This window comes from Candoia aspera, chromosome 3, assembly GCF_035149785.1.
Source record: "Candoia aspera isolate rCanAsp1 chromosome 3, rCanAsp1.hap2, whole genome shotgun sequence".
In the NCBI taxonomy this organism is placed as follows: Eukaryota; Metazoa; Chordata; class Lepidosauria; order Squamata; family Boidae; genus Candoia; species Candoia aspera.
In genome coordinates this window covers 167,659,419-167,672,878 of record NC_086155.1, presented here as the reverse complement: position 1 = coordinate 167,672,878, position 13,460 = coordinate 167,659,419, and the positions used below count along the sequence as shown (strand labels likewise).

The following is a 13,460-nucleotide window of genomic DNA, read 5'->3' as shown; positions in this document are numbered from 1 at the left end:
AGTGATGTTGGCAGAGTGCTAAGAAAGCATTTGGCCGAGGAGAGATCGGAAAAGTCACACACCAGGCATTTCTATAAAAATAATTTTATTTACAGAAAACAAACATATTTAAAGGCTGTTTGCTGAGAGGAGAGATTTCTCTCAGCTGCATATTCTCTGCAAGCCTACACAGAAGGGAAACTGAAACTAAAACAAGTTCAGGCAAGTTCTTCCCTTAGGCAATGCAACCATTAACATGTGAAAAGGGGACAATTAAATTCAACCTCTTCACCTGGCCAAAAATGATTAGTTACCACAGTAACCTTAATCTGTAGTAGAAAACATATTAACAAGTGATTGGCCCAAAGTCCCCCAGCTGGCTTTCATGCTTAGGGGAGGATAGAACTCATTGTCTCCTGGTTTCTGGCTCAGCACTTTAGCCACTACACCGAACTGAGTCTACATGATGTATTTGGATTCTCACATCATGTTAAGCTATTATTTGATTTTGTTATTGCTGATGTATTAAATCCATTATAACACTGACTATTAAAATCTCTTTTGGCTTAGGGCATTGTGTGAATCTAGGCATTGTAAGTTATTCAGTAAACCATGGTTAAAACATACATGTTGCTGAACTATAGCTTTGAATAGGGCCAGTCACAGTGGCTAATAGTGAGGAAGGCTGGGAAGAGTTAGTTATACATATCCCAATGGTGGCAGATTCCCCACTATTTAGTTTAGCATGATGTATAAACCCAAGGAAGGTTTGAAATTAATTTGTACGTTAGAGCAGTTCGAAAACATGCAAATGTGAGTAGATTAATTGGTACCGCTTCGGCGGGAAGGTAACGGCGTTCCGTGAGTCATGCTGGCCACATGACCCGGAAGTGTCCTATGGACAACGCCGACTCCAAGGCTTTGAAACGGAGATGAGCACCGCCCCCTAGAGTCGGACACGACTGGACTTTACGTCAAGGGAAACCTTTACCTTTACTAGACTGCATTTAGAGTTTCCCCTGCCTCTGTGATGTGGAGGGTCAGGAGCATAATCCTCATTCCCAATACTTCATGCATTTCCTGAATGTGCCATCATTTATTCTGATCATAGGGATGGTATTATATTCTGTAACCCTGTATTTGGAAATACATCATTTGCTTAATTTAATAAAATATTAATCTGTATTTATTCTTCCCTCAGCCTTGCAGATTTCACTGGTGTTTTCTAAAGAAAACGGACTGCTATCATTTATCTATAAGTCGCTGAGTGTTGAAGATGTAAGTTAAAAATCTAGGAATGAAACTGGTTTGTAAATAGTCTAGCCTTGTTGAGTAAAATTACTTCTAGACAAATCAGTTACATTTCATTATGTTGAAAGGTATTTGAATTGCTTCTTCAAAAGCTTTGTGTGGCAAACAAGTAGGTGTTCTGGGTATGTTATATGTTATATGTTTATATGTTCATTTCATAAGACTGATTTGAAGCCTTATTTTGTCAGAATATATTCAAGATGATTTCTTCTTTATAGTTTAGAGAATGCAGAGAAGAAGCATTAAAATTTATTCTTGCCTTTATGGAAAAGATTGGCCCCAAAGTTCAGCCGTATGCACACGATGTAAAGGTGGGTCAGAGAAAATTATTTTACATTTTTTATGTTAAACTAGATGGTTTTGCTGAGCAAAGTAGAATTAGTGTTAGAATTAAAATACTAATGGTGATTTTGCAAGCTAATTGTTTTCATGAAATCCTTAAAGAAATTATTTGTTCAACTCTAACCTTCAAGCATGACATAGTACTTACTTATACTTCATGAGAAATGCTTAAAGTGTCCCAAATGAGAAATGTTACATCTTCCCAACAGGGAAGATGTAAAAATTGTACTTTAGATGGAGGTAGGGAAAACGGCATAACTTATACTTCATCTTCATTTCATAGTTTATCTTCAGAATGCTCCCTTTTAATATAAGAGTCTACAACATGGTGGTCCTTCTGGGTCTGAACGATCAACCGTAATGCAAACCCTCCACTGTCTCAATCCAAAAATTGTACACAGTTCTAATATAGACCATTGTTAACGCTTCCAGATTTTGTTTAGAAGTTTTAATATCTAAAAGAGGTCCTTCTGATCCAGCAGAATTTTCCAGTGATAGAAGTGGGGACAAGGTAATCTGCTTATTTCCACTTCCCCAGCATCTGAAATTTCTGCTTTGGAGAATTGAAAGTTCCTCCAAAATGGTATAACAGATGCCTATCAACTTCATATTCTCTTGTTTTTACCATTGAGATGTACTGAATGGATATCTGTTTGGAAACACTCCCACTTGTTGAAAGAGATTTAATTTTGCCCAAAATACATAGGAAAGACATCTCTAGAGCCTGGCTTTTGATTAATGCAGCTGAGGGAAGTGAAATATCCTAATGTCCAAGATAATTGTTATGTGGGTAAACAAATTTGCATTGGTTTATTTGGGCAGTTTAATATTTTTTAATAAAGTAAAATAATGAGGAACAATGGCCTCACCAACCCCATATTTAAGTTATAGGACTTTTGTTGCAGTGTATCATTATTATATTTTTGTCTTTTAAAAAATTAGCGGACGTGTATTACTGTGTATACAAAAGACAGATCAGCAAAATGTGGAATCCCGGCCCTAGAGCTACTGATCAAGGTAAAATTGATGGCATGGTTTTATACTTTGCTGTACCTTAAAGAATTATTTACTGTTCTAACATTTGGCATGTTGAATATCTTTGTAGCTGCTTCAGAATTTACAGTCATCACATGTAATGGGAGACATAAAAGTTGGAGAAATCTTTAACAAATTTTATGGAGAAATTGCTATAAAAAGCAAAGTGCCTGATACAGGTAACATTTAACTTGTTTATCAGTAACTAAGAATAAAAATTATTTAGCAGGTATCCTAAATTATTACAGCAGTGTCCTAAACAGATTGAGGTATATCCTGACAAAAAGTTTCTAGTAAGCCTGTAATAAGTCCCACTCATCTATAAGACTTAGATGTAAGTAGTGTTGAGAGCAAGGGATGACAGTAATTTATGGTTCTTTGATTTCATACAAATTTAATCCTGATTAATTGCTGGTTGTTCTTGCGTAACTTAACAGTAAAAAACATGCCAGACATCAAGATTTGTTCCCCAAGTGCTGCAGAATTGAGACCAACCTGAGGAACATGGTGTGATAATAGGTTGCAACTTTTCCTTCTCAAGAAAAAAGTGCAGTGAGATGAAGACTATTTTGCTGGTGTCTGGCTATGTCAGGGAATAAGTAGCCCTTTCATTTGCTCTCTTTTTACCATGAGTCAGAAAGTTATTGCTGAAAGCCTGAGCGATAAGTACCATCTCATGGTAGGCTCTTTCCTTTTATAAACTTTATTTTGTGACTTGCCTGGCAAGCAAGATCAGTTCAGAAAGCTGAGGGGTGGGGTGGGATTTGGATAGACCTCAAATATAGACATTTACTGAAATTACATGTTTTAAAACCAGGCAGCTACTTGGACTTCTCTGAGAAGTAATAATTGCAGATGTGCAGGTGTGTACTTCTAGGGGAGTTTTAAACCCAGTTTTAAAGGTCTTACAACTAACTGAGAGGTGTTTTATGAGTAACAACACAGATACAGTGAGATTGGTACCTATCAGGACAATGTATGTGAACTCCAGTGAGAACTTGGAAATCTGTATGTTGCTCTGAATTAAATCCTTCTATGCTTGATGATAGGGGAAAGATCTTTGGGGTAGTTGACATCAAATAAAATATAATCAGGTGATTATCAGATGCTAAATATGACCTCTCTTTTTAAGTGTTGGAAAGAATTTATGAGCTCTTGGGAGTCTTGGGAGAAGTTCAACCTAGTGAAATGCTTGACAATTCTGAAAAACTATTCCGCGCTTATCTGGGAGAATTAAAAACACAGGTAAAGAAAGGGCTTTTGCATTTGGTATGGAAGGCTGAGGTTGATTTCTTAAATAAACATGTTGACAATGAAAACTCTTAATACCTAAAATATTAATATTTGCATTATGACATAAGCTTTAATGGGCTATTCTACTTCATTGTATCAAATTTAATAAAGTAGCTGCTTTTCCATGAATGCTTTTGGTAATATGTAATGGTCTGCAGGTTTCCAGGCTGATCCAATTATCCAATACTTCTGGAAGCTTATTTAATAAGGTCATCACAGTGGATTGCTTTTGGATGTGTACATTTTCTTTTCTAAATTGCAGTGTGTGAATAAGTAAGAATTGGCAGAAGTGAGAATATTATAGTTAATGCAAGTTGAATTAGTGAGAGACTTGCTATGTTTTTGTAAACACATTTAGCATTTTTAAAAATAATAAGGATTCAGAAATCTGTATATTGCTTTGGATTAAATTTTTCCATATAATGAAGGGGAAATTAATTGATATAGCTGGTATTAAAATATGAATAGGTGAATAGGATGCTAAATGTTTTTTTAAAAAGTGTTAGGAATGATATGTGAGCTCCTGGGAATCATCTTATATTTCATCCTATATTTACTTATAACTTGTAACATATGTTTACTTGTATTTTTCCATTGCTTATCTAGCTTTGTTATTACACATGTAATTAAAACTTGTATGTGTTCTAAACTTTTATTTTTAGAAATATGAAATAAAACAACTGATCTATATATGCAGTATATCAGAGTGATGAATGTTTCCCTTATTGCTGTAGAAAATAACTTGCTTTTAACAAGGGCAGATTTTGCAAACCTATCTTTTGCTACTGCTTATTAATTCATAGTAGAAGTCTGGTTATTTAATATTTATAATGGTGCCATTTTTTCAAAATTTATTACTAAGTAATAAAGCTGATGAGAACTTAGTGCTGTTACAATCCTATATGATTTACTGTAAGTAATGTATTGTAATGTATTGACACTTTCTGGATTATTCATCCTATTTTAAACAACAGTGATGGAATGATTCTTTAGTACCCTGCAGTACATCAGAAATACCAGATTTATTTCATAATCTGAGAATAGATGCATTGCTAAAACGTTGCCTTTTATTACTATTGTTACTTCAGATCTTCTCTGCTCTTGTGTTAATACTAAATCAGTTATTTTCTCATTTTCAGATGACCTCTGCAACAAGACAACCTAAGTTCCCTATTGTAGCAGGGTGTCTGAAAGGACTGACTGCACTTATGTATAACTTTACCAAATCCATGGACGAAGGTATAATCTTAAAACTGGAAAGCCTTATTTACAGCTTATAGACTATGGAAACTTCCTATGTATTACTTTCTTGCTTTGTTCAATACTGAAAATGATTTACCAGCTTGAGAAGCATTGATATGTTAATTGAGTGATCCAAATTCTGTCCTGGAAAGAATATCCTAATGTATAAAACAAACCTATGGATACTTTCCTAGATTTATTAATATTTACAATACTTAAAAATATTTAGAAATCATCAAAGGAGATTTTGTAACTTCCTTGATCTTGGTAATTTGTTTTATTGGAATATTTTAACCTTAATTCACCTTTTTTAATCTCTTGTAATGTATAATGTGGCTTTTCTCCTTTTCTCTGAAATTATTTTTAGATTCTTAAAAATGTCTGCATGTCAGTGTCCTCTACAAATAATTAGTTCTCCCAGGATCTTAAAGCAGGTTAACGTATGTTTCATAATGTTTGGATTTTTTCTCTGAAGGTTTTATAAAATTGGGATGTGCAAGAGTACAGTAGAACAAACTGTTCTAAATTAAAACTTGCAGTTCTCTATAGTTCATTCCGATAATTTTCTAGGCTTTATGGTGCATCTACATGGAGATTTCCTGTGCTTTCTCACAATATTAGTTCTGTAGCAAAAGTAGAATGGACAGTTTTGTCAAAGTAGAATGTGGCTGCACTGGTTCTCTTTCTCTTAAACTGCAATCTTATACTTCTCATGTATTAATTAGCCCTCTTGAACCTAATGTAACTTCTTACTAGCCACTGTAGGGTTGTAATATTAATATGATACAGGTAGTCCTCGGTTAACAACCATTTGTTCAGTGACTGTTCGAGGTTATGGTGGTGCTGAACAAATGGTACTTACACCTGGTCCCTGAAGTTACAGCCATTGCAATTCCCCCGTCGTCATGGGATCAAAATTTGGGCACTTGGCAAGCTCTTGAGAAGGCAGTGTGCCATTTGGAGAGGGCGGGCATGGCCTCATGAGCTTTCAGAAGGCCTCAGAAGTGCACATGGCCTCTGGAAGAAGGCCTGGCACAGCCAGCAGCTGCCTCGCATAGGGCAAGGCTGGGCACACCTCATCAGCAGTGGGAGGAAGAAGACAGCGAAGGTCAGATGGGGGCAGCAGGGCCTGCAGAGCACAGGGTGGCTGGGTCTTTGTACTGTGGCACTGGGGTGCCTGGCCCCAGCACAAGACTTGAGGCAGCACTCCTCGGCACCGCTGGTGGCACTGGGGATGAAGTAGATGCCCGAGGGTGGCAGCAGCTGGCTGACACTTCTGAAGGCCCCGGGCCTCTCTTTCAGCCCCAGTGCTGCCACCACTGCCGAGAAGTGCCACTGTGCAGGGTGGCCAAAAGGGCAGAGGTGGGGGGAGTTCAAGAGGAGGCAGAAGAGGCAATCCCTTACCTTATGGAGGCTTGGGGTTGGGAGGGTCCAAGCCGGGAATGTCTTGTATCGGGGTGGTCCTTGCCTAATGACCGGTGGGATTCGGTTAACAGCAGCAACAGGGACTGCCGGGGTTTCCATTGCTAAGCGATACGGTTACATGACATCACGCTTTATGACCACTTTGCTTAGCAACGGAAATTCCGGTCCTAATTACTGTTGTTAACCAAGGACTAACTGTATGCTAAGTAAACAGATGATGGATCAGTTTGGTTTGATTTGTTAGGAAGTCCTTGTTGAATTAAACCAAAGCAATATGTTGGAGTCAAGTATTGTTGATATCTGACTTTTATATCATGTGAGGAAAGGTTTAAATTCACACAACTGTGTCATTACTATATTTATCTGGTTTGTCTTTTTATCTACAGATCCCCAAACTTCAAAAGAGATCTTTGATTTTGCAGTGAAGGCAATAAATCTAAAGGTATATATGGTGTCTCTTTTACCTCCTTCTTAAAAGAAGATTCTCTGGTATGTTAAGCGGATCTGACAAACTATTCTTATTCTGAACCTTTTGAAATTGCAGATTGATTTAAAAAGATACGCAGTGCCTCTTGGTAAGAACTTCTTGTTTTTTATGAAATAGTTATGTGAGGACAGAAATAGTTTCTGTAATAACACATTGAGCTGGTTTCTTTAGTTATTTTGAATTTCAGCTCCCATTATTAGCAATATAATCAATGTTTAGGGTAGACTGACATATGCCTTCCATTTAGAAAAGACATAGCAGATATTATCTGTTTTTTTTTTCCTGCAAGGAAATATTTAAAAGTAACAATAGGTAACAATCCAGGCTACCTGAGGGACTGTCTCATTCCCTTTACATCAGCTGGTCCCACCCGGTCATGCAGAGAAGGCATGTTACAGATCCCGTCTGTAAGAGAATTCCATCTCACGGGGTCCAGGAAGAGGGCTTTCTCTGCAGTGGCTCCTGTCCTTTGGAACCCCAGAGGTGAGGCAAGCGCCCTCTCTGGAAGACCTGGAAGAAGCTGAAGACCTGGCTCTGCCACCTTGCTTGAGGTGGGAAGGGAAGTACTCATTCTTGGGGATAGCTGGCACCCTAAAATGACCCTCATATACACACGAACTGAATTAGAACTTTCATTGCCATCTGGATTTTATTTTATATTTATATCTTGTATTTATATTTATATTTTACGTATTCATGGTTTTACTGTATTTTAAATCTTTTACTTTTATTGTAAACTGCCCAGAGTCCCTCCTCTGGGGGGAGGTGGGTGGTGGCAAAATTTGATAGATAGATAGATAGATAGATAGAGAACAATTTTGTTAAAAGAAGTAATTTGATAAACATGACTGTAATCATTCAAAACTGTTAAAGTCTTATTATAAAAACATTTAGGATTTAACTGAAACGAAGTGTTCAATTTCAATTAAAATGTTTACTTTACAGCTGGTCTACATTTATTCAGTAAGCATGCTGTTCAGTTCAGCACTTGTCTTTTAGACAATTATGTCTTACTGTTTCAAACAATGTCCAAATGGTGTGGCCACCAAAATGCAGAACTCAGGAAAGCTGGTAATTCTGCGTTGGATTCATTTCTTAAACAGGTACAATAAATACAGCTGTTAACTCAATACATGGTTGAATTCCTAGAATGTAAATACTATAGTGGAACAGTTTATGTGTTAGTTTGCCTTTGATCGTAACTAGTAAGAAATGAACTATGCATAGTAGCTCTAGCCTGGCATATATTTTGGAAGAAGGTGGGAAGGGCTTTAGATCCAGTGAATTCAAAATTGTCTGAAATCTGCCTAAGGTAGCCATATTTTATCTACTTCCTTCCCTTTTGTGATCATCAGTGTCAGATTGAGTTCAGAGGTACAAGGGTCTCGGAGGTTTCCATGAGGGCATAGAGAGGTCATCCCGAATTTATTCTCCCTTTTAAAGGCAGATCTCTCACCACTTAGAGGATATCTGATGGCCCGTGGGATTGCAGGCTTCTTAAAAGTTTTATTATGCTACTTTTAGAATCAGAGCACAATTTCTTCTTCTTTCAAAAGTATTAGCATTTTATTACATTTTTCTGGGAAATAGTTAAATAGCAATTTTGATAATACAAAGATAAATGTAAGATTGTTGAAAAAATTTGAATATTCAAATGGTAAAATTGCTAGTTTTATGTATAATTTTTAGGTTTCATCAATGGTTGCCAAAGATATTCAAATGCATAAGAGCAAGTTACACTTCTTTATGGAACAGTTTTATGCTATCATCAGAAATATGGATGCTAGCAACAAAGAACTGTCCATTGCTATTCGTGGTTATGGACTATTTGCAGCGGTATGTAGTTTTCTTCATGGTTTAAAGGTATTTTGAAGGAATGCAGTACTAGGAAGGGGAATAGGGTTTTATTTTGTATATTCAGCAGATCATTTTTTTTTGTAGAAAATTTGTTAATTCCTATGCTGCGCTACAAGTAAAGTTCTGCTTCACTTTAATACAGACTTTAGGAACATTGCAATCAAGGAGGTATTTTTAACTAAGAAATTTCCCTTTTTTCTTTAAATTTAGTTCCCTTTGCGCACAAAATAATTAAGATTATTGAATGAATTTTGAACATGTTCCTCAGTAGAGCTATTAAATAAGAAATGGATAGTCATGAAGGCTTTTTGTAAATGTTTTATTTTGAATAGAAGGCACATAGGTGCCTTCTGTTCCAATTTATAGTTTTTTAACTGGCCTCAGGAGACTTATCCAGAAAACCTTTTCAAATAGTTCAGGCTGCTCTTGATTCCTGTATTCCCAGTTGGGAATTCGTTCTAGTTAGATTTTGGATCCAAGTCAATATAATATAATATAGATCCCCGGTGTTATTAAACACTTTTATTATGCAGTAGATTGACAGAAAAAGTGGTATTCTTTGGATATCATGTTACATCCCAATTCAGTTCCTTTGTGTTAATAATCTTGAAATTTGCACATAAATGTGACTGGATATTTAATGCAATATCAGAATGCCAGAGAAGAACTCCATATTTGATGGGCAGAAGATATTTTGAGCAAGCTGTGTTAGAGACTTCTTTGTACATCTCCCTGGATTTTCTAATTATCAATTTATTTCTACTGAATATTTTAACTAGAGATAGGCAAAATTTGTTGATTTGGGACAGAATATTTCAAAGAAGTCAGACCATGTGAAACTTCTTCTGGATCATCTCCATTGATGAGTGAATGAGTAGTTTCCAAAAGAAGTTTGACAGGGTCCATAAGAGGAAGTGAAACAGTCCAGAGTTGTCTGCTCCCTAATTGATGAATTTTGCATATTCCTAGTTTTAACCCTATATAATCTTAATATTTGTATTTTTTCTCCACTTAAAGCCTTGTAAAGTTATCAATCCAAAGGATGTTGACTTCATGTATGTTGAACTCCTTCAGCGCTGTAAGCAAATGTATCTTACTGAGGCAGAAACAATTGATGATCATGTGTATCAGCTACCAAGCTTTCTTCAATCCATTGCAAGTGTTATATTCCACCTGGACACCGTAAGTAAGCAGTTTAAACCTAATTTGTGAGGCTATTTGTATTTTCAGTTCAGGAAATACATGAACCTCTGTTGATAAAGGTGCTGGTATAATTTTTTTTTCTGGTTGAAAAAGACAACAAAAAATGGTTTTTCACTTGGAAAATAATTTTAGAGAACATGCCGCTACTATCTTCTAATATCCTATCCTTCTTCTTCTAGATTCCAGAGGTATACACTCCAGTTCTTGAACGTCTTATAGTAGTTCAAATAGATAGTTTCCCACAATATAGTGCCAAGATGCAAACTGCATGTTGTAAATCTATTGTAAAGGTATTTTTAGCTTTGGCAGCAAAAGGCCCTGTTCTGTGGAGTTTTATGAGCACTGTCGGTAAGTATTCAGTTGTGTAGAAATGTGTATAATTTGTATATCCTTTTACTTCAGTATGAGTTTAGGCTTCAATAACATTATAAATTTAAGGAAACAGTAGCAATGATAAGCTTAGGAATTTCCTGATAATTGCTATTTAACTTTTGCAACAATTAGGATATATTATTAAATTTAATTTCCTCAAGTTTGCATCTTATAATGCAAGCCTTCAGTTTGGATTATGACCTCTGGAACAGCTTTCCCCCAACTCCCATCACACTTTCCACCTTTTGCTGACTTTGATTATTATTTTTTAATTTTATTCCTCCATGACCATAATGACTTAAATATTAGTTTTCACTTACTGTTCTGTGGAGTCCTTAGTGCTCTCTGAGCCTTATTGTTTTCTTGCAGATGTTTCATTGCCTAAATGAACATCTTCAGGCAACATCTTCAGTGTGAAAAGGGAGTGGGCCTTGCTCTCTGTTTATATACCATAGTTTGTCCTGCTTGTGTTGGTAGGGGTGTTGTTCTCTCCTTGGGAGTTCCTTGAAGTTTTTCATTTTCTTTGAGTTCAGTGGCCACTGCAAAGTTGGAAACTGTCAGTCTAAAAACATATGTAACTTGGAGCAAATACACTCCTTTTTATCCTACCCAGATTTCTGTGCTCTTCTTTGTTTCAGTTTTATGTGTACTCAAATGTTGCATTTTGCCAAGTAGCAAAAAAGTCTGTCATGAAATTGGGTGCATATTTAGGCCTCAGAGAAATACAACAGATTGATTATTGCAACAGCTGCTGGCTCTTTTCTGTAATGGGAAGATAGAATTTTTGTTGCATTAGGACATTAGCGATGTTTGTTTGAGGCCAGTTTATCGAAATACTAAATTAAAGCATTAAACTGTCTTCATTTTCAGTGCATCAGGGTTTAATCAGAATCTGTTCAAAGCCACTGGTCTTTTCAAGGGTAAGTTCACTGGGGTTTTGTGGAATTTAAATGTGTGTTTACAGAATTGAAAAAGTATCAGTACTCTAGCATTTATTTGTAATTTAGGGGCCCTGTTTTATAAATTGCAAGATTTTTTCTCCCTTACCAGGTGATTTTGAACATGGCTTGACAAAGAGCATGCCTGCTGCAGGTAGTCCTCACTTAACAACCATTCATTCAGTGACTCTTTGAAGTTACGGCGGCACTGAACAAATGGTAGTTATTCTCCCCCCCTGTCTGCCACCTTCACCAGAGAGCTGTCACACACACCACCGCCCTGCCTCCTCCGCTGGCTCCATTCCATTGCCTCCTCCCTGGCTGGACCTGACAAGTTCCCTTCAGCTGGCAAAGCTCTGCTGCTCTGCCATGCTTGCTATATATGTCCCAGGGCCATGCCCTTGCCCAGCACCTGGATCCTGTGCCAGCAGCAGGAGGAAGACAGAGATGGTCAGCTGCCGGGTGGTGGGGGACAGCAGTGGTAGACAGTGGCAGAATGCGGGGCAGCCAAAAGGATGGAGATGTGGGGAGATAGATAGGTGAGTGGAGTGGAAATGCATGCTGCAGTCATAAATGTGGGCCAGTTACCAAGTGCCCAAATTTTGATCACGTGACCCCAGGGGCACTGCAATGGCCATAACTGACTAATGGCAATCAGTGACTGAGGGACAGCACCTTTGTAACTTCGAACAGTCTCTGAATGAGGCAGTTAGTAAGTGAGGACTACCTGTATAACAATTGTAAGGGGTATCGTAATGTTAAAATAATGTTAAATGTCTAAATTGTATAGTAGATACATTTACAGGTAGTCCTCGATTTATGATAGTAATTGGGACCGGAATTTCCATCGCTAAACAATGCAGTGGTAAAATGCAACATCACATGACTGCATTGCTTAGTGACGGCAGTCCCGGCGCTCCCCATTGCCATTGCTAACTGAATCCCACTGGTCGTTAGGCGAGGACCCACCCCAATCCAAGCTACTCCCGGCTTGGTCCCTCCCAGCTGTGATCCTCAGTAAGGTAAGGGACTGCCTCCTCTTCACTCCCCCCACCTGCCTGTCTCCCCGCATCTCTGCCCTTTTGGCCACCTTGCACTCCTCCGCCTCTGCCAGCCTTGCCATCCTGTGCTCTGCTGGCCCTGCCAGCCATGTGCTCTGATCACCCTGCCGGTCCTGCCACCCCAGCTGACCTTTGCTGTCTTCCTCATACTGCTGATGAGGTGTGCCTGGCCTGGCTCTATGCGAGGCAGCTGCTGGCTGTGCCAGGCCTTCTTTCCGAGGGTGCTCACCATTCTCACGATGCTTTGGAAGGCCTCAGAAGCTTTCTGAAGGCTTTCTGGAGCATTGCAAGAACAGCCCACATAATATAGAGAATGGCAGGCGTGGCCTTCTTGCAAGGTTTTAGAAAGCCTCAGAATCCTTCCAAAGTATTGTGAGAAGGCCTGGCATGGCCAGCAGCTGCCTCGCACAGGACCAGCAAAGTGCAGGGTGGCAGGGGAGCAGAGTAGAGTGCAGGGCAGCAGGGCCAGCAGAGAACAGGGCGGCAAGCCGAGCAGGCCAGCAGGGCCAATGGAGCACAGGGCAGCAGGGCTAGAAGGGTGGCAGAGTGAGCGGAGCACTGGGCTGGTAGGGTGACAGGGCCAGCGGAACACAGGGTGGTGGAGGTGGCTGGGGCTTTGCCCTTTGTCACTGGGGTGGGTGGCTGCAGTGTGGGGCTTGAGGTGGCACTCCTTGGTGGTGGCACTGGGGCTGAAGTAGGGGCTGAGGGGCAGTGGCAGGTGGGCTGTGACTGAAGGCCCCAGGCCTCTACTTCAACCCCACTGCTGCCACTGAAGAGTGCAGGGGGAGTTGAAGCGCCCCTGTGATTGTATCTTTTGTTCAGTGCCACCGTAACTTCGAACGGTTGCTGAACAAATGGTCGTAACTCTAGGATTACCTGTATTAATTTATTATCTTCATTTATTTATGTTAACTC

At 38.7% G+C, this 13,460-nt stretch overlaps 1 protein-coding gene across 1 annotated transcript in view; it reads left to right on the top strand.

Annotated features, from left to right (window-relative positions):
• PRKDC (protein kinase, DNA-activated, catalytic subunit) overlaps nt 1-13,460 on the top strand; it is a 108,490-nt gene that overhangs the window by 1,697 nt on the left and 93,333 nt on the right. Inside the window, exons 2-14 of the mRNA XM_063299249.1 lie at nt 1,181-1,257; nt 1,509-1,601; nt 2,575-2,649; nt 2,738-2,846; nt 3,800-3,912; nt 5,100-5,199; nt 7,014-7,069; nt 7,172-7,202; nt 8,060-8,217; nt 8,804-8,950; nt 9,989-10,153; nt 10,354-10,522; nt 11,417-11,466. Of these exons, the coding sequence (XP_063155319.1) occupies nt 1,181-1,257; nt 1,509-1,601; nt 2,575-2,649; nt 2,738-2,846; nt 3,800-3,912; nt 5,100-5,199; nt 7,014-7,069; nt 7,172-7,202; nt 8,060-8,217; nt 8,804-8,950; nt 9,989-10,153; nt 10,354-10,522; nt 11,417-11,466 (1,343 nt within the window). The remainder of the gene's footprint in view (nt 1-1,180; nt 1,258-1,508; nt 1,602-2,574; nt 2,650-2,737; nt 2,847-3,799; nt 3,913-5,099; nt 5,200-7,013; nt 7,070-7,171; nt 7,203-8,059; nt 8,218-8,803; nt 8,951-9,988; nt 10,154-10,353; nt 10,523-11,416; nt 11,467-13,460) is intronic.